The 22318-nt window shown below is 60.4% G+C and overlaps 1 protein-coding gene across 3 annotated transcripts in view; it reads left to right on the forward strand.

Moving 5' to 3' along the window:
* The window catches only part of MINDY4 (MINDY lysine 48 deubiquitinase 4), a 103672-nt gene that overhangs the window by 78681 nt on the left and 2673 nt on the right, over positions 1-22318 (forward strand). Inside the window, exons 14-18 of one of the 3 annotated variants that reach the window (XR_010726613.1) lie at positions 4997-5060; positions 7748-7909; positions 14475-14655; positions 15222-15294; positions 22217-22303. Coding sequence is in view for 2 of the 3 variants with exons in the window: in XM_066239749.1 (XP_066095846.1) it covers positions 4997-5060; positions 7748-7909; positions 14475-14655; positions 15222-15294 (480 nt within the window). In the remaining variant the exon portion in view is untranslated. The remainder of the gene's footprint in view (positions 1-4996; positions 5061-7747; positions 7910-14474; positions 14656-15221; positions 15295-22216; positions 22304-22318) is intronic. The other 2 variants (XM_066239749.1, XM_066239748.1) reach the window with 2 other exon arrangements.

The following is a 22318-nucleotide window of genomic DNA, read 5'->3' on the forward strand; positions in this document are numbered from 1 at the left end:
CTGTGCACCTGCAGGCTGAGAGCCCAGTTCTGGGCACCAAGGAGCCCGATGGAGACAGCATAACCCTGCCGTCACAGTGCCTGCTCCTGGAGGGGCAAGGCCGACACAGGAAAGCAACTGGGGGTGCTCCTAGGAAGGGGATGTCCAGGGATAGATGGGGCACATCCATCCTGGGGCGAGGGGGTGTCTTTTTATGGAGCAGGGACATTTAGCAGGACCCTGAGGGGTATGTGGGAAGGGCTTTGTCAGGCAGCGAAGCGGAGTAGGCAGAGACCAGCGGTGCGGGTTTGCAGGGAACAGTTGTACAGTTGTCGGGTTGGGAAGGAAGGTGCTAGGATGTGGGGAGGGTAGGGGAGGGTGAGAGGGAAGGCCGCTTGGGAGGGGCTGGGCATCTCTGCTTACTCTTCCCTCCTTCCACGCCCCTTACCCTGCCGCTTAGATCCCATCCTCCCCCTTCCTCTCCAGCTCCTTTGGAGCCGTCTGCCATTTACCAGGGCTTGCTATGGCCTCAGACCTTATTGCAACAGCACTTTGAGGTGGTTATCTTGTTATCCCCATCAGGGGTGACATACCAAGGCTCAGAGATGGGAAGCAATTTTCTCAAGGTCACACAGCACAGGTGGCAGAGGGGGCCTGACACCCAGGTGTTCTGACTCACTGTCCACTTCCTCTCAGTCTTCCTGGGAAAAGAGTTCATATCCGCCCTACCCAAGTCCCCTTTCAGATGCTCATGGCTACATGGCGGCCGCTCAGAGGCCTCTGTTTGTTCGGAGTTCTTGGCCATGAGGTGAAAGATTGAGGTTGCGGGAATCGTGACCTCTCATTGTTTTTTCGCTTGTTGTTATTATTGCTGTTATTGTAGGAAAAAGGAAGTGATAGTTATCAAGTGCCAAGTGCTTTATATAGTTTATTTTACTCAGTTCTTACAGCAGCCTCTGCTAGAAGGAGGCAGCAGCACACTCATATTGCAGGTGGGGAAACCGAGGCTCAGAGATGGGAACAGCGGGTAAGCAGCTGGATTTGAACCCAGGGCGCCCTGACTTCCCAGCCCAGGGTCTCTTAGCTGTTCCACAGCTGCCCTCTACACTATTGTCCTCGGAAGTCAACAGCATTTCCACCAATGAGGGGTGCTGTCTCTGGAGGCCATGGCAGGGGGCTGGGGAGTGCAGTGGGCAGTGTATCTCTGGGGAGGGTCTCTGGGGAGGACAGGCAGGAGCTGGCCCTGAGGGATGTGGTGGTCCCCCCGCCTCCCAGGCTCCAGGGGAGGGGAGGTGGCTGGCTGGGCGGGTCCTCCCCATTAATTACTGCCTATTTTAAGCAAGAGGCTTTAAGTATCAGAGTCATGGACTGGGCACACTCGCTCACATCCCAGAAGGTCCCTGGAGACACCTGGCTGCAGTCCTTTAGTGTTTTGTAAATGACACAGCTGAAAGAGGCAGGGACTTGCCTGAGGCCACTCAGATGTCCAAGGTTGAGCTGGCCGCTGACCCGCCTCGTGGACTTTGATTTTAGGTGAATGGCTATGACCATAGGCTGGAGCCTCGGCTACTTGGACATAGTCATTGTTCAATGAATTGCTCATTCATTCATTTACTCATTCATTCATTCATTCATTCATTCATTCATTCAAATGTTCAGAATGCACGTGGGTCCGTCTTAGGCTAAGGGGACAAGCTGTACCCAGTCAGAAGTGGGGTCTCGGGGCTTTCCGGCCTGTCTGACCATCACGTGTTTCAGGCCACAGTAGATACTGTGATGTTGGAACTGGGGACATAGTCCTGGCCAACTAACGCTGTGACCACAAGTCCCTTTTCCTTCCTGGGCCTCAGTTTCCCCATCAGTAACACAGAGAAGGTGGTTCTTGTCCTCCTTGAGAGGGGACAGTGAACTTGAAAGGGTGTGAGACAGCAGGTTCTGGGCTCAGGTGTCCCAAGCTACTCAGCAGCAGAGTCCCTGCCCTCAGGGACATATGGCGGCGGTTCCGGCACTGGATCTGGACTGGCCTGTGTCACTGGGCCGGGTCTGTGTTTTCTCTGGGCATCCTTTTCCCGTCTGTGCAATGCTGAGCCCTGAGGTCTCTTGGCCCCCACACCTTCCTTGTTCTGTTTCCAGGTCAGCAGTGTCTGCGGACCTCCTACGGGGGAAGCGGCCCTGGCTGGCATCCTGGGCAGAGCTCTCTGTCCCCTCCTCTGTCCGTGGGTGAACTGGGCACCCTGAGGCTGGGCCGTCACACCAGGCCCTCAGTCCCAGTGCTCGCCCTTTGTCCCCAGAATGCTGGGGAGGGTGACAGCAAGGTCGCCAGGGCCAGGCCCCTTCTTGTAGGTGTCTGTGCCCTGGGCAGGTGCACTCAGAGCCCCCTTACTCTGCGCTTCTGCAAACCCCAGACCCGGCAAGCTCCTGCTCCTGGCTCCCCCTGGCTCCCCCCGGCTCCTATCACCCCGTCTGTGTCTGGATCCTCAGGCTGTGCACGACTCTTCTGAGCACAGCGTCCTTGGCCCCTGGAAGACAAGCGTCCTATTCGAGTGGATAGTTGTCAGTCCCGGGGAGGGCCTGTCACAGCGCGCTGCTCAGAAGCCCTGGAACTATAGGAACCTCAGCGCTCACCGGCCCCCGGTGCTTCAGGCCCTGCGCCCTGCACCTCCCAGGGAGTCCTAGGGGTCCCCCAGTGGGGCCACAGGGGCTGGTGAGGGGGAGAAAGATGGGACCACGTCTGCACCCCATCAGCCAGAGCCGCTCGGCCTTGTATTCCGTACCGGGCTTCTGTGTGTAAGAATTCACTTGAAGAAAGGGCTCTGAGTCTAAAAGGATGTCAGAGGCCCCCTGTATGAGTTTCCCAGGACTGCCTTCACAAAGTGCCACAGACTGGGCGGCTGAAAGAACTCAGGTTTATTATTTCACAGTTCTGGACGCTGGAAGTCCAAGACCAAGGTGTGGGCAGAGCTGGTTTCCTCTGAGGACGGCCGCCTTCTCGTCCTCACGTGGGGTCTTTCCTCTGTGCACGCACCCCTGGTGTCCCTCTGTGTGTCCAAACGCCCTCTTCTGAAAAGGACACCAGTCAGATTGGATTAGGGCCCACCCTAACGGGCTTACTTAACCACTCCTTTAAAGCTCCTGTCTCCAAATACTGTCACATTCTGAGGTATTAGGCACTAGGTTTTCAACATATGAATTCTAAGGGACACGATTCAGCCCGTAACACCACTCACCTTGTGCAAGCCCCTCACAAGGACATGAGACCAATAAGGGAGAGGTTTCGCCCGCACAGCGAGCCGGGGCTAGAACACAGACCCGGTTGGCGGCCCGGCTGCGCAGGCTGCCTTCGCTCCGGCAGAACCGTGACTGTTGTTCCTCCACTCAAGGACTCCTCAACGCTCAGCCCTCCAGGGAATTCCCCTGGAGGGAGGTCTAGGCATCTAGATTTGCCAAAGTTGTAAATCTCTTAAGCCATAAGCTGCTCCTTGGCGGCTTCCGAACGCCCTGATGTGAAATACAGATGTTCCTCCCTTTTAAGCTCGGAGCCCACTTCTGAATTTCCCATCGTGTTTGCACCTAAGGATGCAATTACCATTTCCTTCCATTGTCCTTTCTGCCTGTCCCTCTGCTCCTAGCTGACGCAGGCTCTCAAACCCGCTGGGTGAACACGAGGCTGTGAGATTACGGAGATCGGGCTGCTTCTGAAAGCTTCTGGTGGCGCGGGGCCAGCGATGCTTATCAGCCTGCCCTGGGCTCCTCCGGGGTTATTTTCTCCTTTTCAGAAGATGCCTGTATAGGCCGCGGAGAACGTTTCCATCAATTCTTCTGCCTAGCTGACTGCGGCCCTCGGCCATCTGTACCCGCTCCGGCTCCCTCCCAGACCCTCCGGGCTGTCTGGTGGGCCAGCCTCCAGGACCCGTCCCGAGGCCCCCCAGCCTCCGCGGTTCTCAGCTGGGACTCACAGTTCCAACCCCAGCCGTCCTCTCGTGTGGACCACAAATCGGCCCCGTTTGGCCTCGGTCATTAAAAACCACAAGAAAGCATTTCTGCTGCAGAAGTCACAGAGCTTGAGTTTCTGAGCTCATGTGGGACGGATACAGGGTTCAGGGTGTGCGTTTTAGGTTGGTGGACTGATCTTAGGTTTAAAGCATAAAATTGAGACCAGGTTTCTCTCCTCTTCCACTAAAAGGAAAAACAAACATGACCACTGAGCCCTTCCTGCCTCTGGGCCGCCTCCCTGCGCTCTCTGTGGGGTGGGGGTGGGGGGGGGCAGGCTAGGCCTGCGCCCGGGGCCCGGTGGGCAGCAGCAGAGGGAGCCAGGCCCCTGGCCTCCCTGGCGTCACCTCTCTGAGCTCTTTTCCACGGCTGTAGAATACAGTAATTCTTACTTCCCCCGGAGGCTGGAGGGCTGGCATGGCTGGGTCAGACTGTGTTCAGTACGTGGGGTTTCCCATCCACGGCTCCGTTCAGCAATCATGCTCCATCTCCCAAGGGGGTGGTTTTGGGTCGGTAAAAGGAACGAAGTCCCAGAAATCCGCTCCCTTCGGCTCGAGGGACTTTCCTCCCCTGAGCCTTGGTTCTCGCCCAGGGTCAGGAGCAGCGTGTGTGCAGGGTGGAGTTCATGGCCTGTGCCTGGGTGGTGGCAGCTAAGACTGGAGGCCATTCCTCTCATTTAACAGGCTCCCAGATTGAGGCCCGGAGATGGCAGAGGGCGTCCTAGTCCCCACCGTCAGTGGCAGTTGGAATGTGAATGCAAGGGGTTGGGTTCCAAACCCAGGGCCTTTCTCCTGCACCGGCAGAGGGCCTGGCGAGGCCAGAGTGGAGGCGGTTGCTTAGGGAGAGTGCGGGGGACTCGAGGAGGCTTGGGCTCCGGCCCTGAGGGAGGGCGCGGAGCAGAGAGCCACAGCCGGAATGCCGGGCCTCAGCCTGGGAGCCGAGGGGGCCCCTGGCCACCCGGCGAGGTCTGCCCAGCAACCCGAGTCGGGCAGAGACGTGCTAACCCCGCATTTTCCATGTTTTCCAGCATCCGCCAGGACTTCGATGTCCCCACCAGCCACCTGATCGGAGCACACAACTACTGCACACAGGTCAGAGGGCGCAGGGGTGCGGGAGCAGCTGGTGCTTCTTCCCTCCTCTCCTCCCTCTGTCCTGCCAGCCTGTCCTGGGCCAGCCTCTGCCAAAGGGGCCGCCGGCACAGACTGGGGACCCGGAGCCAGTCGGGGGACGATGGCCGGGGCTCCCTTACATTTGCACAGGGCGGGGTCTGTACAACAACCCTTCCCTCTGCCTTTCAGCAGAGGGGCCTTAAGGGGCCTCCTGCAGAAGGGGAGACACTTAGCACAGCCGTGTGTCAGAGATCATCCCGGGCCTGGGGGCGGCGAGGGAAGGAGCTGTTCAGGATCCTAACAGTGATCACTATCTGTGAGCGCCAGGACCGGGAGCCCAGAGCTACAGCTGGCTTCCGTGGGTGCCTGCCCTGCACGCAGGGCCTCCCAGACGGGCCACTGGGCCACAGGTGAAGCTGACCCTATCGTGTAGCGCAGACGGGCTGAGTCCAGCCGATGGGGCCTGGCTCACTGTGCCAGCCTGTCCTGTGCCAGCTCCTGGACACCACGCAGGGGCAGGTCGGGGCCTGTACTTTGTCCAGAGCACCCGAGGGACTGCAGGGTGGCTGCTGTCCACCTTCCTAGCAGAAGGCCCCAGGTTCCTCTGGCCGCCTGTCGTCCCCATGGGGTGCCCCCTTGGCAGGCAGAACCATTCAGCCCGGCGGGGGGGCGGTTCAGCGGGCACAGAAGGTGCCAGACCGAGTTCGGGCTGGGTTCTGAACATCGTGGCTGTTTTACCTGCGGACCAAGCTGGGGCGATTTTCTTCACGTCCCTGAGACTCCGTTTCCTCGGTGGTGGAATGAGGTGTTTGGACTGGACTGATGCTCTTTAAACTTGGATGTGTGCATGTTCCCTGCAGGGTCTGGCTGAGCAGACTCGGCTGAGGGGTCCGGGCTGGGGCCCGAGATTCTGAACGTCTACCAGGCTCCCCAGGGAGGGTGCTGCCGCCGGTCCACGGGCCACCGTTGGAGTAACAAGGGGCTGGACGGCCACTGAGCTTTGCCACTGTGTGATTGTGCGTCTAGGGCCGGAGCAGCCCGTTGCCCCACTGCAAGGAGGCTCCTGCTCTGAGGAAGGTCGCGCACACTGTCCCGACGGGGAGCAGGGCCCTTCAGTCCCCCTGAGAACCAGGTCTGCAGACGGCTGCCTGGCCAGTAGCTGCTGCTGCCTTGAGCAGCAGTGTCCGAGCTGCCGTTTGCTCTACATTCTTCCCCGTTTCCTCTGCGAGGACGCAGCGCGGCCCCTCGGCGTCTCCCTCTGCGGCCATCACGGGCGGCGTTTTACTGTCACTAGAGCAGGGGTCTTGGTGCTGACGGAGGGCTCTGTTACCCGAGCATCGCTCTCACAGTCCGAGGGGAAACATTAGTTTCTGTGAACTCTGCCCTCCAGAGGAAGGGCTGGGAGGGCCGTTCCCATGTACTGTGGGGGAGATTCCTGCCTGCCGACCTCACACGTGCCCCAGTCCTGGCGGAGGTGGGTTAGAGGGTCCTGCCCACCCAAACACTGAGTCTGGGCTCGCTGGGATCTTTCCTCAGGGTCGGCAGGCATGGAGCTGGTGCCCTTCATCTCAGATCTCTGGCCAGCAGATGGTACCCTGAGGGTAACAGGAAGTGGAGGGGAAGGGACACCGGACACGAAGCCAGAACACGTTGGTGGACGTCCGGCCCTGTTGCCAACCAGCTGTGTGTCTTGGGAAAATCCTTTCCCATCTGTGAGCCTCAGTTTCCCCATTCCTAATAGGAGGCTGGAACCCTAGATGCTCTTCTAGTCACCCCGATGCACTGTCTCCTGGCACGAGGGTCAGCGGGCTTGCTGGCCTGTCGGGTGTGGGGCGCACGGCAGGCGGCCACTGAATCCTGACCCCATGCAGTCGATGAGGGCAGATGAGGGCAGGGACAGAGCTGGGACCCAGGCGGGGCTCTCCCAGCCCCACCGCCCTGTGGCTGCTGTCCTCTGCCCCCCCCACCCGTGGAAGACCCCCCCCCACCCCCGGCACAGTCTGAGCCAGGCCCCGGGGTTGGGTTCTGGTACGGCCGCGTCGTCCGTCTCCCGGTTATGTAAGATGTGCTCTGGTTATGTAAGATGTTATCACCGAGAGAAGCTGGGTGAAGGGTACACAGGAATTCTCTGTACTATTCTTACAACTGCTTTTGAGTCTAAAATTATTTCAAAATTAAAAGAGTTATTGAAGAAAACTGTCCTCCTTCAAGACCCACCCAACTGTCCCTTCTCCCAGGTGGCTCTGACCAGTATGTGGGCCCGTATCCGCTTGGGCCCCTGAGTGCACTGTGTGCAGCGTACTGGACCCGGTCACGTTCTGTGCCCCTGAGTGCCCTGTGTGCAGTATCCTGGACTCGGTCACATTCTGTGCCGCGCAGGCACACACCCGACCCCCCACGTAGACCCCAGGCCCAAGGTCAGAGCCTTCCTTCCCTCTAGCAGGACCCCTCCCCCCAGTCCGGGGCACACTTGGTGCCCGACAAATGCTCTGGGACTGCAGGTTGCGGAGTGCCGAGGGGGCTCTGATGAGAGGGCCTGTGGGATCCCTGGAGGCCACGCCCCTCCGATGTCGGCCTCTCTCCCTCCTTGCTTTCCTTCCTCCCCCACCCGTCTTCCTTGCTCCCGATCTCCCCTTGACCAGCCTTTCCCCTTGCTCTCTCATCAACAGGAACTCGTCAATCTGCTCCTGACCGGGAGAGCCGTGTCCAATGTTTTCAACGACGTGGTGGAGCTGGACTCCGGGGACGGGAGCATCATGCTCCTCAAAGGCATTGCCGCCCGCAGCGACATCGGCTTCTTGTCCCTCTTTGAGCACTACAATGTGTGCAAGGTACCGGCAGCACAGGTCTCCGGGGACACGGGGGCCTGGCTTCCTGGAACCGACAGGGGTGGGGGCGGGTGGGGGGGGGAGGAGCCGGTGGGAATCCGGTTCAGTCTCCCTCGCGGAGGGATTGGGAAGAAGTGTGTCTTCGTTGCCATAGGCTACCGGGCACGAAATTCACACCCAGAGCCAGCTGATCTCCTGTTCTGGGGAAGGTTGTTTGAAAGGGACTTCTAGCGGTTTAGAGAGTGATTGTGGGTCAGGGTGGCTGCCACCCTCCTGTGTGTGTGTTTTGTGTGTGGTGGGGGCTTCTCCAGGGGCAGGGAGCCGAAGTTGTAGGCCCTGTTTTCTAGAGCTACTGCAGTCATGCGCTGTCCCCAGAACAGCAGACACGCGTGGTTTCACGGTTCTGGAGCGCAGCTGCTCCCAGCAGAAGTTCAGAGTCGGGGTGCCGCCAAGGCCGCGCTCCCTCGGAAACCTGCAGGTCTCCTCTCGCGAGAGCGTCTCCTCTCGCTTTGCCGTTTCCAGCCGCCCTTGGCATTCCTCGGCTTATTGCTGCGTCACCAGCCTCTCCCGCCGTCGTCACGTGGACAGCTTCTCCCACGTCCCCTTTCCTTGCAGGGACGTCAGATTGGATTAAGGGCCCACCCGACTCCACTAACCTCATTTTACCTATTATATCTGCAACAACCCTAGTTCCAAATAATGTCACATTCTGACGTACCAGGGTCTAGGACAGGGGTCCCCAAACTTTTTACACAGGGGGCCAGTTCACTGTCCCTCAGACCGTTGGAGGGCCGGACTATAAAAAAAACTATGAACAAATTCCTATGCACACTGCACATATTTTAAAGTAAAAAAACAAAACGGGAACAAATACAATATTTAAAATAAAGAACAAGTAAATTTAAATCAACAAACTGACCAATATTTCAATGGGAACTATGCTCCTCTCACCACCAATGAAAGAGGTGCCCCTTCCAGAAGTGCAGCGGGGGCCGGATAAATGGCCTCAGGGAGCCACATGTGGCCCGTGGGCCGTAGTTTGGGGACCCCTGGTCTAGGACTTCAATATCTCTTTTTGGGCGACAAAATTTTACCTTCCTTGGCCTTGCTCAGTGTCTGCTGGGGTACGGGCCCCTCCACCTCCTCTCACTGCACCCAGGGCTGCGGGAAGGGTCGCACCCCCAGGGGAAGCTGGACGGGGGTGGTGTGGACAGTGTCGCTGGGCCCTGCGTTCTCGTCCCAGCCCACTGGTGACCCTTCCCGGAGCCGTCTCCATGTTTCCGGGGAAGACAGCATTCTCTGGCTGGCTACACAATACGTGTTGTTCTGAGGAGGACAGAAGCGGCTCTTCACACAGTGGCAGACGTTCTGGGATGGTCTGGATGAGCCCCATTCACTGTGTGTCCCCAGAACCAGGGACGCAGTGCCCCCAGGGACACTCAGACAGTGCTGGGCAGCTGGGTTGGCAGAGTGGTTGGAGACCGGTATTTAAGGTGTCATCGTGCCCCTTCTGTGGGACCGCCCATTCTGGTGTGCTGTCCCACTGCTCATGGGCCACACCCCCAGTCTCCTCCCTGGGCGACGCCCACCCCCACCCCCACCGATGGGAAGCAGACCTCTGGGTTTCCAAAGACTTGCGTGGGAAAGAGTGATGGTGGCTCCTTCCCGTATTGCTGCTGTTTGGAAGGAGCCCAGGAATGTGGCCACGTGGCCTGTGAGAAGCACCAGGGCCCTGAGCGTCAGACCCTGGGTGGGCTCTGAAAGCACGCAGCTCGGAATTCCACGGGCCAAGAGTGCAACCTTGGCCGCACTCACAGAATCCCCGGGCTTACCGTGAGCCCTGGTCTCATTCTTGTGTGAGGGCGTTGGCCAGAAGGTAGGTTGCAGTGCTTTCCTTTGGTCTGCTGAGGGTTGCTGGTGAGAACATCACTTGGGGGTTGGGGGGGCATCCTTCCCTTGGAATAAAATGCTGATTGAAGAAATGCAGGCCCTACAGAGCTCTCTGAATCCTCGAATCCACATAGACCTTCATCTGTTGTTGTGTGCCTGGCGGAAGACTGGGCTTTCTGCCCCACAGCGAGATGTTTGCGCCTCTGCTTGGGGCTGTGGGCCTCCATCAGCTGTCTGTGACCCCGCTGGTCAGGTTCTGCCCATCCGACATTCACCTCATTCTCACCATCCCAGAGCCCAGCAGTGAGGGTTGGACTGCAATGCGGGCTGCACTTGGAAGGCCAGCCTGTTGTGGTGGTCATGGTGACTGGGAGCTGACAGCGTGGGACAGGCAGTTTGACTTCACTGCGTCTCCTGGACCCGAAGGGGGTGTTCGCTGCTGCCTTCACGAAGGGGCCCGAGCGCAGACCGAGCTGGGTGGGGCGGTTCTCTGCAAGCCCCATCCTCCTCCTCGCCCAGCTCCACAGATGGTACCATCACTCGGTTACTCGAGCCAGGGGCATGTCCCACCCCTTGGGAGGTCATGTGGCTCTTACCCTAGGTTGTTTCTCAAGTCTGTTCACATTTACCCTGGTCTGAGTCTCCAGCATCGCTGGTCTGGACACCTGTGACAGCTCAGCTGGTCGTGGGCTCCTGTCCTCGCCTTCTTCTAATCCTGCCTCTTCAGTGTGATCTTTTAAAGAGCGTATCGGGTCACGTCATTCCTTTGTGTAGCACCCTTCCATGGCTGTCCAGTCTTCTGAGATGGTCATGGGCTGAACTGTGTCCTTCCAAATTCACATGTTGAAGTTCGAGCTCTCAATGCCTTTGAATGTGCCAGTGTTTAGAGGTAGGACCATTAAAGAGGTAATTAAGTTAAAATAAGGCCTTAGGGCAAGGGTCAGGAACCTATGGCTTGCAAGCCAGATGTGGCTCTTCTGATGGCTGCATCTGGCTCGCAGACAAATCTTTAATAAAAAAAATAATAACGTTAAAGATATAAAACATTCTCATGTATTACAATCCATTTATTTCCTACCTCTCATGTTCATGGTTGCAGGTGGCTGGAGCCAAACACAGCTGTCCTCTGGGACAACACCAAATTGTTATTGGATAGTGCGTAACGTACACGAGTCGTTCGTTGTATGGCTCTCACGGAATTACATTTTAAAATATGTGGCGTTCTCAGCTAAAAAGTTTCCCGACCCCTTCCTTAGGGTGAGCTCTAATACAGTCTGACTGGTGTTATCAGAAGAGGAGATGGGGACACAGAGGGAAGACCATGTGAGGACACAGGGAGGTAACTGCCACCCAAGCCAAGGAGAGAGGACTCAGAAGAAACCAACCCTGCTGACACCTTGATCTGGGACTTCAGTCTCCAGAACGTTGGTTAAGCCGCCCGGTCTGCGGAACTTGGTCATGGCGGACGAAGCATACAGCCCTAGTTCTGCAGGTTCAGAACTTCCCAGCATCTGTAAACCCTGTGAGACCTGTCCTTATTTTCCTTTCCCTTCACATTTTGGCTTAGAAGTCACTGCTTATGGAGGAGGGGGTTGCATTTCCTGACCTCATCACTCTTTCTATAGAGGGGTCTCCTCGCTTGGCCCCGCCCATCTTGTCATTTCTCATCATAGAATCTTAATACTTTTCCCTCATTGGCGTCTTCCTGGTTTTAAGTGTCACGTTGCATTGCTTCTGAGATGCCAGCTTTCCCCACGTTTGGGCGTCTCTGAGGTTCGATGTGTTATTGCAGTCTGTGGCGAGGCAGACTTGAATTGCCAGCTTGTATTCTTTCTTGGTGATACGAAAAACAGTGGCGGATCTGACGGCATCGTAAATTCAGGAGAACGCAGCGGGAATGCCTCCGTAGGATTATTCGGTTCCTAGCCGCCTTCTGCATTCATGTGGTGAGCGCCGTGAGGACAGGGCTCTTCCTATGCCCTTCGCTGCCATGCCCCCTGGTCTAGGACGGGGCCTGGGACCAAGATACAAGTCACGCTGAATGGACGTTGCCCTCGGAGATGGCAGACTGCAACCCCGCCAGCAATCAGACATGATCCTTTCCCATGAGGACATCTAAGCCGGCAGGCCACAGATGGCTTTGGGGCACTCGTACACCTTCCTCCTTCACCCCTCAAAGATGGAAGAACCCTCGTGAAAAGCAGTCCTTGGCTGTGCTGTGTGGGCACTCACCAGGAGAAGCCTCGGCCTGGCCCGTGCAGGAGGAAAGGCGCCTCTCCCTCCCCTCCACGCCCCAGGCCTTTGGTCAGCTAGCCCAGAGTCCCGAGGAAGTGGACTTCATCTTTGGAAAATGTCACCCACTTGGAAAAGGCTCCTGAATGAGAAAGCTCATTTATAAACTCTCTGGGCAGCTTTTTGTGCCCTTCATCTTTGGACCGCAGGATAAATGGCAAGCTGCCCTCTTGTCTCTCTGCTGGAAAGTCCAGGGTGGCCGGTTATGCCGACGCCCTCTCCCTGGCAGGCTGCGCACCCCCTTTCTCTGCCCTGAATGAGCCCTGGTCCCCAGTCTTCCAGGCTCCCTGTTCGAGGTGACGCCCTCACCAGAAAAGCCTCTTTGAGCCTGGAACAGAAGCCAAGTTTGCAGTGGGGTTTAGGCACGTCCAGCCACGTCCTCTAAGACAACTAATTCCCCCACATCCCACCGAGGAGCGGGCTCTTAAGTCACGTTTTAATGTCACACGATACTGGAACCAGGGCCGGACTGGCCAGGTGGGGGCAGGGCGTTTGGATACAGAGTAGCCTTTTCATCCGCTGGAAGAAGCAGCTGTTCATGAGCAAATCCTTCACCAAGGACCATGTCCAGGGCCTGCTGAGCACAGCCCTCTGTTCAAGACATCCAGCCCAGAGTCTGCTCCCGGCGGGCCCCGAGGGGCCCAAGGAAGACTGCCCGCCACTCTCCTGTGATGGGTCCTGGAGAAAGTACGCCCTTCTCCCTGCTGGAAAAATAATTCCCATTCTTTCCTTAATCCACAGGCCACGGCTGCAAATACCTGAGCAAGCAAACATCTCCCGGGGCTGGTGGGGATTTAGGCCAGAATCCGTCCGCCCAGCCCACGGCACGTACGAACTGAGTACACCCGGGTACAGGTGGGGAGAGGCGCTGCCCAGGAGTCCCAGGCGATGGGCAGGGAGAGTAGGGAGGGCTGGCGAGCCAGGGGCAGAGCCAGCCGGGCGTCTGACTCCGCTGGGCAGGCAGAACGGCCGCCGACTGGGGGATGAGGGCCAGGTGCGTGTGCCGTGGCACCTGCTTCCCCGAGCACCCCTCTACCGGGAACTCTGCTGGAGCTTCCCTGGCGAACCCCTCACCAGGAGGCAGGCCCGGCTCCCACCCTCCCTTCCCCCGGCTCTCGCTCCCGAGGCCCCTCCGTGCCCCGAGAGTCTCACTGGTTCCTGGCATCAGACTGCTCACCCCGCGGCCTCTCTGCTCCCTGTGGCCCCAGGTCCTACCTGTCCCCAGGGCAGAGTCCTGTCTAGCTCCTGACCCTCCACACTCCCGGGGACCTCTCTGCTCCCTGTGGCCCCAGGCCCTGCCTGTCCCCAGGGCAGAGTCCTGTCTAGCTCCTGACCCTCCACACTCCCGGGGACCTCTCTGCTCCCTGTGGCCCCAGGTCCTACCTGTCCCCAGGGCAGAGTCCTGTCTAGCTCCTGACCCTCCACACTCCCGGGGACCTCTCTGCTCCCTGTGGCCCCAGGTCCTACCTGTCCCCAGGGCAGAGTCCTGTCTAGCTCCTGACCCTCCACACTCCCGGGGACCTCTCTGCTCCCTGTGGCCCCAGGCCCTGCCTGTCCCCAGGGCAGAGTCCTGTCTGGCTTCTGACCCTCCACGCTCACGAGGACCTCCGCTCATCAAACACATGCTTGTGTTGACTGTGGCCCCGCTCTCGTTGCTGAGGGCACAGCCCAGCGTGCGGGCGGTGGGCAGGAGCGTCACCGTGAGGCCATGATGGGTACCCTGGAGGAGGGCGTGCACCTCGTACCCAGTGCCAGCACCCCCACGAGTGGGAGCCCGCGCTGGTGCTTTGTGCTCCCTGGTTGGCTGGTTTGGGTGATGCGGGACCCTGAGGGAGGGACAGGGTTACCAGCCGTCTGGACTGTGGGTGCACAGGTGTGGAGGCTCCCCATGCTGGGTCAGTCTGGGGACTGGTGAGAGGTTTCCTGGGGCTGAGGGGTGGGCCGGGGAGCGTGTGGAAGGCCTGTTTGGGTCGTCATTGTTTGGGCCGGACAGGCCGGGCATGAAGGAGCTTTGGGAAGTCGGACGGGCAGCACAGGGTACCAGTTGGATGTGCAATGACGGGCACGTGTGTCGGGTTTCAAGCTGGTATCGCACGGCTGTCTGGGAGGTGGAGGCCCTGTGAGAGCAGGCTGGGCAGCAGGCTCTGGGAGGCGGAGGCCCTGTGAACAGCAGGCTGGGCAGCGTGCTCTGGGAGGCGGAGGCCCTGTGAGCAGCGGGCTGGGCAGCGTGCTCTGGGAGGCAGGTGTGCCTGTGAGCAGCGCACACATTGGATCCCCAACTGGGCCTCTCGGAGTCTAGCGGGCCCTGGGGCTGGACAGAGGACGCTCGGCCCTCCTCCTTGGGGACAGCACGCTGCATCGGGCCCCCCTGTCCCCGCCCCTGCAGGTGGGCTGCTTCCTGAAGACCCCGCGCTTCCCTGTCTGGGTGCTGTGCAGCGAGAGCCACTTCAGCGTGCTCTTCAGCCTGCAGCCGGAGCTCCTGCGGGACTGGAGGGCCGAGAAGCTCTTCGACCTGTACTACTACGACGGGCTGGCCAACCAGCAGGAGCCAATCCGGCTGACCATCGGTGCGCTGCCTCCCACCCTGCCCACCCTTGGGAGCCTCCAGGCGGGTGGGGGCAGGCCTCAGTGTCTGTGTGCAGGGCACTCCCAGAGCAACACAGCCTCACGCGGGTGTCGGGACTAGGGCACCAGAGGGCGAGGGTTGGGGGTCCTCCTGCAGGAGGGGGCCCGAGCTGGGCCTGAGAAACCGGTGGCGTTAGGGGCATAAGGTGAGGGTGAGAGCGCGGCTCGGAGGGCCTGGAGCACTGTGCCATCAGGTTTGGGTTTATTCTCCGGGCGGTAGGGAGCCCTGGGAGGTTTGGGAGCGGGGCAGTGATGGGGTCAGGTGTGTTTTTATTCTGGCAGCTGAAATGGGGGCAGGAGGGTGGGGTGGCCACTGGAGGTGGGAGGCCAGTGCGGCGGGTGCCGTGGTGTCCAGGTGGGAACTGAGGAACAGGGACGAGGGTGGTCCTGCAGGGAGAGAGGAGGGGCAGGTGCCAGGGGAGTCGGGCCCCAGGAGCTGGGTCGGCAGTGCTGACCGCAGGGTGAGCTCGGGCCCTGGGCTGAGCATCTGCCTCTCTCGCCTCCCCAGACACCACCCAGACTGTTCCTGAGGACAGGGACGGCGAGCTCGTCCCGCCCCTCGAGCTCTGCATCAGGACCAAGTGAGTGGGGCCCAGCGCTGGCTGTGCACCCCCGCCTACCTCGGTGGCCGGAAGTGTGGTGCTTGGGGGCGGGGGGCCTGCAGTGAGGGAGCCGCCCCAGCTCGGGGGGCGTGGCGAGGTGGGCCCCCTGCATCAGGACCAAGTGAGTGGGGCCCAGCGCTGGCTGTGCACCCCGCCTACCTCGGTGGCCGGAAGTGTGGTGCTTGGGGGCGGGGGGCCTGCAGTGAGGGAGCCGCCCCAGCTCGGGGGGCGTGGCGAGGTGGGCCCCCTGCATCAGGACCAAGTGAGTGGGGCCCAGCGCTGGCTGTGCACCCCGCCTACCTCGGTGGCTGGGAGTGTGGTGCTTGGGGGCGGGGGGCCTGCAGTGAGGGAGCCGCCCCAGCTCGGAGGGCGTGGCGAGGTGGGCCCCCTGCAGCCTGGAGAGAGTGCTTGGCGCTTGTTCGCATGTAGTCTCTATGATCACCCTGGCCCGAGTGGAAGTGTGTGATTTGTGGGGTGATGTGTCTTCAGATAGCATCTGAAGATAACCTTGTGGTGGAGGCTGGGGTGAGTGGGTGCCTCTGGAGACCCCCCCCCCACCCAAGGCACCCCCCCATGTGGTGAGCGTTGTTAGGTCCAAAGGCGGAGGACAGGTAAGGCTACCTGAGGGATGGGCGTGGGGGATCCTGAGCAGGACAGAAGGTGGTCGGGACAGACCCGCCTGGCGTGTAGCTGGGGGTGGCTTCCTGCTGCAGCACCCTCGGCACTGGGGAGGGGCAGCCTCGGTCATTCTGCTGTGGTTGGGCCCCTGGGCGCGGGCTCCCCTGGCCTCAGAGAGGGTGGGGGTCCTCGGCTCCTCTGACCTGGCTCCTCAATATTTAGAGGACAGCTGAGGCTCAGGCCGGGGCCGGGAGCTGCCCAGGCTCCGGAGGAGTCGGGGCTCCCTTCACTCACTCAAGCAGGGCCCCGGGCAAGGGCCGCACTCTGCCGGGGGCTGGGCTTGCGTTGTGGGGAGCTCCCAGGCTCAGGCGGGCCCTTCACGGAGCCCTTGGGTCGTGACTTGGAGGCCTCCGGGTGCAGTGGGAGGAGCAGGCCAGGGACAGAGAGCCTTCTCTGGGGGAAGCAGCACAGTGCGCAGGCGTGATGAGGGCCAGGCTGCCTGGGTGTGAATCCTGGCCTTGCCCCTATTGGCTGTAAGCCGCCAGACCTCGCCTCTCTGTGCCTCACCCTGGCATCTGTAAAGTGGGGGTAACGGCAGTGCCTGGCTCACGGGGTTCTGCACGGTGCTGGGACGCTACCAACCACTCTGTGAGCCGCTCTCATCTTTGTGATTGTCGTCTGAGTCGCTGTGACCTCAGGTGGAACCTCCATGTCTGTTTTGAAGAGGTCAGGATTGGGGTGGAGGGCAGTGGCTAGGCCCTGCGACTCTGATGTCCAGGGGGCTCACCCGGAGCCTCGGGGCGCTGCCCACTCGCAGGCGAGCCAGCCCTGGAGAGGTGGCGCACAGAGGAAGGACGCCACGTCGCATGCGGGAGGGGACACGGGAGATGTCAAGACGGTCTCATTAGGCCTCGTTCGTTCGCCCGTCTGCTCGCCTGCCTGCCCGCGGGCCGGGCGCCGCATTCCTGCGGGGTCACGTGCCGGCATTTCTTTCGTCGGGAGGATCACAGGCATGTGCAGGTCGCTGTCCTTTCATGTGCGAAGGCCACTCACTCAGAGTGATGAGAGAAGGGCAAGTGGCGGGGAGAGGAGGTGACAGGGCCTCGGCACCTCCTGCCTGGGGGTGAGAGGCCACAGGCCAGTCTTCCTGCAGCTGGGCTCGCCAAGCAGGGCTCAGGACCACACCCTGGGCAGGGCTGCGCCCGGCTCGGGGCCCCTGGGGCTCTCGCCGAAGGTGCACTGGTCTCCGCACCCCTCCCAGGGCCCACCACCCCGAACCACGCCAACTGCTCCAGGTGGAGTGACTGTCTTTCCCAGGAAGGCTCTGCCGGACTCACCGAGCACCTCCCGGGGGCCCAGGGACTGGACTCCTTGGCTCAGCCCTAATTGGCAAGTGCTTGACAGTGACCTGGGGCTCCGCTTTGCCGGGGGCTCGGCCCAGAGACACCTGAACGTGAGCGGGGCCTGGAGCCTCTTCCTCTCTGGCAGGACCTTCCCCCGGGACCTCCTGCCACCCCACCCCACCCCTGTGCCCTGCAAAGTCACCATGACACCGTGGCTCAGGAAGTGATGTGGGAGGCCGCTTGCATCAGGGAGTGAGCCCTAGGCTGGGGCGGGTCCACCCTGCCCTCACCTGTCCCTGCTCGCTGTCGCGGGGGTCCACCCTGTCCTCACCTGTCCCTGCTCGCTGTCGCGGGGGTCCACCCTGCCCTCACCTGTCCCTGCTCGCTGTCGCGGGGGTCCACCCTGCCCTCACCTGTCCCTGCTCACTGTCGCGGGGGTCCACTCTGTCCTCACCTGTCCCTGCTCGCTGTTGCGGGGGTCTACCCTGTCCTCACCTGTCCCTGCTCACTGTCGTGGGACGGGCTTCGGCAGGCCGAGCCCTGGCACCTCCTCCAACAGGGCATCCCAGCCCTTGTCACAGATGGAAGTCATTCCTGTAGAGCCTACGGTCCAGGACAACCGGATGGGGACTCTGGTTGGTGCCGACTCCTGAGGGAATTCTGTAGGCCCAAGAATTTGCATTTCTGACGAGTCCCCAGGTGTGTGGGCACGGCTGTCCCTGGCCCGCACTTTGAGGACTATACCTCCAGTGCCTGAAAGGGGCAGCGTCTCCCTTTCCTGGCTGCCTGGTGAGAACAGATGTCAGGCGAGGTGCTGACCCCCTTGCAGACCAGGGGTGCTGTCTTCCTGGCCCGCCGGCCGCCCGGCCCCGGCCCTCCAGAGCTGGTGTGCATGGTCCGTCCTCTGCTAGGACTTCCCACCTCCGCCATCGCTGGCCCCACCGCAGGTGTCCACCTAGGCAGTGGACACGGTCAGACTTTTCCCGGCATCATTCCCAGAGAGTGGAGTGGGTGGGGTGGGCGTCCCTCCTGCGGTCCCCATCAGATAACATGCCGCTGTAATGAGAAACAGCAGCCCGGCCTCCTGGAATCCTGTCCCGAGGGTGTGGATTACAAAGGCTTTGCGTTTTGTTTTCATCCACATTCTCAAACCGCTGGAAGGGAGAAACTTGGGAAAGTGGCCTTCAAGGTCAGTGCGGACCCGCTGGACACGGGCCCTGCCTTCTGAGGGGTAACTCCTGCTCCATCAGGAAGTCCCGGCCTTGGTGGGAAGGGGTGCGTGTGGTGCTGTGGCCGGAGCTCAGGTCATTGCTAAGGGCGGTCAGATCGGGGTGCGTGTGATGCTGTGGCCGGAGCTCAGGTCATTGCTAAGGGCGGTCAGACCCCAAGCACCTGCCAGGCGAGTCTGCGTGCTCCCCGAAGGGTGAGCCTCTGGGCAGGTGGCTCCCTTCCCATCACTTCAGCCCCATGGAGCCCTGGCCTGAGTTCCATGGGAAGAAACAGCTGGATAGGACTTGGTTCTTGCTCTCGGAGTTCATAGTCAAGTTCAGAACCAACTCTGTTCTAGTCCAGGGAGAGGCACTGTCTACCCTCAACCCTCGCTCCGTTGCCCCAGAAGGACCTCCGACGCTCACCCTGACCCAGCAGGGAGACACCACGCCCTTGGCCATCTGGCATCTTGCTTGGACCCACAGAAAGGCCCTTGCTCACCACCAGGCCTGGCCCTTCCTTTCACAGACGGGCTCTCCAGAGTGGAGGTCTGGGCCTCCGGCCACACCTCTGGTCACAAGCAACATGCAGCCTGCATCTCAGGCTCCAGCTGTCTCAGCCCAGTGGAAGGTCACTGAGCGGGCATTGTGACTTCCCGCCACCTGGCTTTGTTGCCATGGTGACACAGCCTAAGACCAGACCTCGGGTTTTTGTCTTCGGAGAAGAGCATCCTGAGTTGAACGGTCCCTGGGTACCTTGCCATCTCTACAGTCTGGTGTGACGCACATCTTCGCCTCTGAGAGTCTCCTGTTACCTTCGCTTGGGTCAGGAATGTGGGGCCTGCCTCCTGCCCTCTTCCCCCCACTGTTTGCTAACCTTAATCTCAGCAAAAACAGGCTCATTTATGGTCATTTCCCAACAAGACCAACACACCAGCCTAGCTAGAGTGGGAGAAAATGAAACAGCTGTCAACTGTCCACAAAAAGAGGAAAGACCTCACAACCACGGCCTGGGGCGGGTCCCAGATGTTTCTGTTTGGAGGCTCAGACAAGAAATTGAAAATGTAATTTCAGCTGGGAACATTGCCTTCCAGGGACCGGAGCCCAGAGCCCTGCTCCCCCGCGGTCCCCTGCCCGCCCGAGGGTCACCCGCGGTCGGAGGGTTCCCCGGGTGCCCCCACTGCCCCAGCCGCCCTGCTGCCTTTGTGCACACCTGCCGCAGGTATCCCTTGTCCCTGGTTGGGCTTGCAGATCGCTGAGCTCCGCGACGCAGGGGAAGAACACAGAACAGGGCTCTGGGGGCCTCCGCCGAGTCCACTCTGTGGCTGTCGCGTTGCGTGACCTCTAGAAGGTTTGGTTCTGCTCCACGCCGCGTTCCCCCATCTGCTGACTGGGTCTGACGATGTCCTCCCTGAGAGGCTGTGAAGGGCTCACACCTGCATGAGGGGAGGAGGGCGAATCGGGAGGAGGCAGAGAAGGGACAGGAGAGTGGCCGTGGGCCTGGGCAGGGCTTTGTGACAGCCCGGGGCCAAGGGAAGGGACAGGGTTGTGTGAACAAAGATAAAGGTTCTCCCACTGGGTCCTGGGGCTCCAGGAGCAGCAGCTGGTGTGGAGGGGGCTGTCCAGCAGTGCCCCTGGGGCCCATGCTCTGACTGAGCTGGTGAGCGCCTAGCTCTGCCCTCAGGGGATCACAGCCTATTGAGGGAGGGAGACCCCGACACCACGGCCAGGGAAAGGCTCAGGTGTGCAGGAAGGACCCCCAGGGCGAGAGAGCCCTTCTGGAAGGAGGCGTCCTGGGCCTGATCCTGGAGGTTGGGGGCGGAGGGCACAGGCCTGACCCACAGGGGAGAGATGCCCCACGGGACTCACCCAGAGCGCTGGGCCCAGGGAGGGACACTCGCACATAGGACACACGCGTGGAAACCGGAGCGAGTGAGAGGAGGGTCCGGAGTGTCTGCACCAGGCAGCACTGCTGCGGTCAAGCCTGGCCCGAGCGAGAGGAGGGCACGGAGTGTCTGCACCAGGCAGCACTGCTGCGGTCAAGCCTGGCCCGAGCGAGTGAGAGGAGGGCACGGAGTGTCTGCACCAGGCAGCACTGCTGCGGTCAAGCCTGGCCCGCCCTCCTTCCGGGCCATTGCCGGCTCTGTCGGACGTGTTTCCTGCTGAAAACTTTCATCAGGGCTGAACATCGGCTGGGGCAGTGGCTGCTGCTCTGTGGTGGTGACGGCCCTGGGAGGAGAGGGCCTCCCCTGCGATGCTGAGCCCACCCGAGCTCAGCCGCAATGCCAGTGGCCCTCACCGGGGTGGTTTTGCACCCCGGGGGCTATTTGGCAATGCCTGGGGGCATTTTTCACAGCACGGGTCAGGTGGAGGGTATTAGACATCCTACAATGTACAAGACAGCCCCGTAGCAGAAAGCCGTAGCCCAAATACCAGGGTGTTGGGGTCGAGCGGCCCAGCGCCACGTTCTTGCTCTCAACTCCCCCTGACTGGACACCTGACCGGGGCCTGGATGCTGGGCCCGTCCCAGGGCGTCTCCACTCACCTCTCCCGTCTCCACGGTTCCTGACTGCGCACACACAGCTCTTCCTACAGTCCTGGGGATTGACACAGCTCTTCCTACAGTCCTGGGATTGGCATGCAGGGTTGACTCCCCTGTAGGTATGGTTCTGAAAATGTGTGAGTTTTGTGACTCAGTCCTTTTAAATTTTAATGTGTGTCTGCTTTGATTTTTCCATTATAAATTGCAAACTGCTTCTCTCTCCCTGCTTTGGCGCCTGTTGGCTGGGATGGGGTGCATCAGTTACCTCCGTGCAGAGCCTCAGAACGAAGCGTAAACCCCACAGCCTGGCCACCAGCCGATGAGACTGTTGGTGTGCCGTGGGCACCTAGTGCCAGACAAGGACCTGCCCCTGTGCTGAAATCAGACATCGTCTTGCCAGGATCCAAGATGTTTGCCGATGGGAGCTCAGAGGAGGAACTTCCATCTGCTTGTTCAGAGCGAGGAGGATGAAGGCTGGGAGGGATGGAGCGGGAGGGGGCAGCGCTCTGGGGACCAGGCTGAGGATGGATCTTAAAGGGATCCAGGAAGTCTGGTCCGTCTATGACTCTTCCCCTCATTCTTGCCATGCCTGTGGGCGAGAACCACACTGGTGTGGGCAGCAGTTTCCTCGTTGCACATCTGGGCCCCTGGAGCTGGGCTGTGGACAGACGGAATGTCACTCCTGTCCCTGCCTCCCATCTGCTGCCTCTCGGGGGGCTGGATTTAGGATGTGTCCCGCGAGTCCATAACTTCAGTAAGTAACTTACAGAGGCTGATGCTTACCTACGAATTTTAATAGAACAATAAAAGCTTTTTAGTGACATGCTTCAGAACTGCAGAGATGATGACCGGAGGAAGAACACTGGAAATCTCAAGTTGCACGGTGGAGTCAATTGCGCCGGCGTTGTGTGGCTACAGAGGGCTAAAGCGTTATTAACCCAGTGGGCGCACTCGATCGGCCTCATCCCCGGCAACCTGTGATCAGCGCTATGCCATCCCAGCCTCTCTTACCCCCGAACCTGCTCAGCTGTGCAGGGCAGAGCTGTGCCCGCCTTCCCTGCTCACTGGGCCTGCGATGGCGACCCGGGACGTCATCTGGTCCAGCGCCAAACCCTGCAGGCAGTGGGCACTGACCCCCTGGAAATCCGGCTTCACCCAACCGTGTCCCTTTGTGTCTCTTCTTTGAGCAGTGACAGATGTGAAGTGGCTCAGCCCCTAGGCACCTAACAGAGTCCTCTGGGTCTGCCTCAGAGCCGACCCAGCAGCTCAGGACAAAGGTATGACACCCAGAC

This window comes from Saccopteryx bilineata, chromosome 7 (genome assembly GCF_036850765.1).
Source record: "Saccopteryx bilineata isolate mSacBil1 chromosome 7, mSacBil1_pri_phased_curated, whole genome shotgun sequence".
NCBI lineage: Eukaryota > Metazoa > Chordata > Mammalia > Chiroptera > Emballonuridae > Saccopteryx > Saccopteryx bilineata.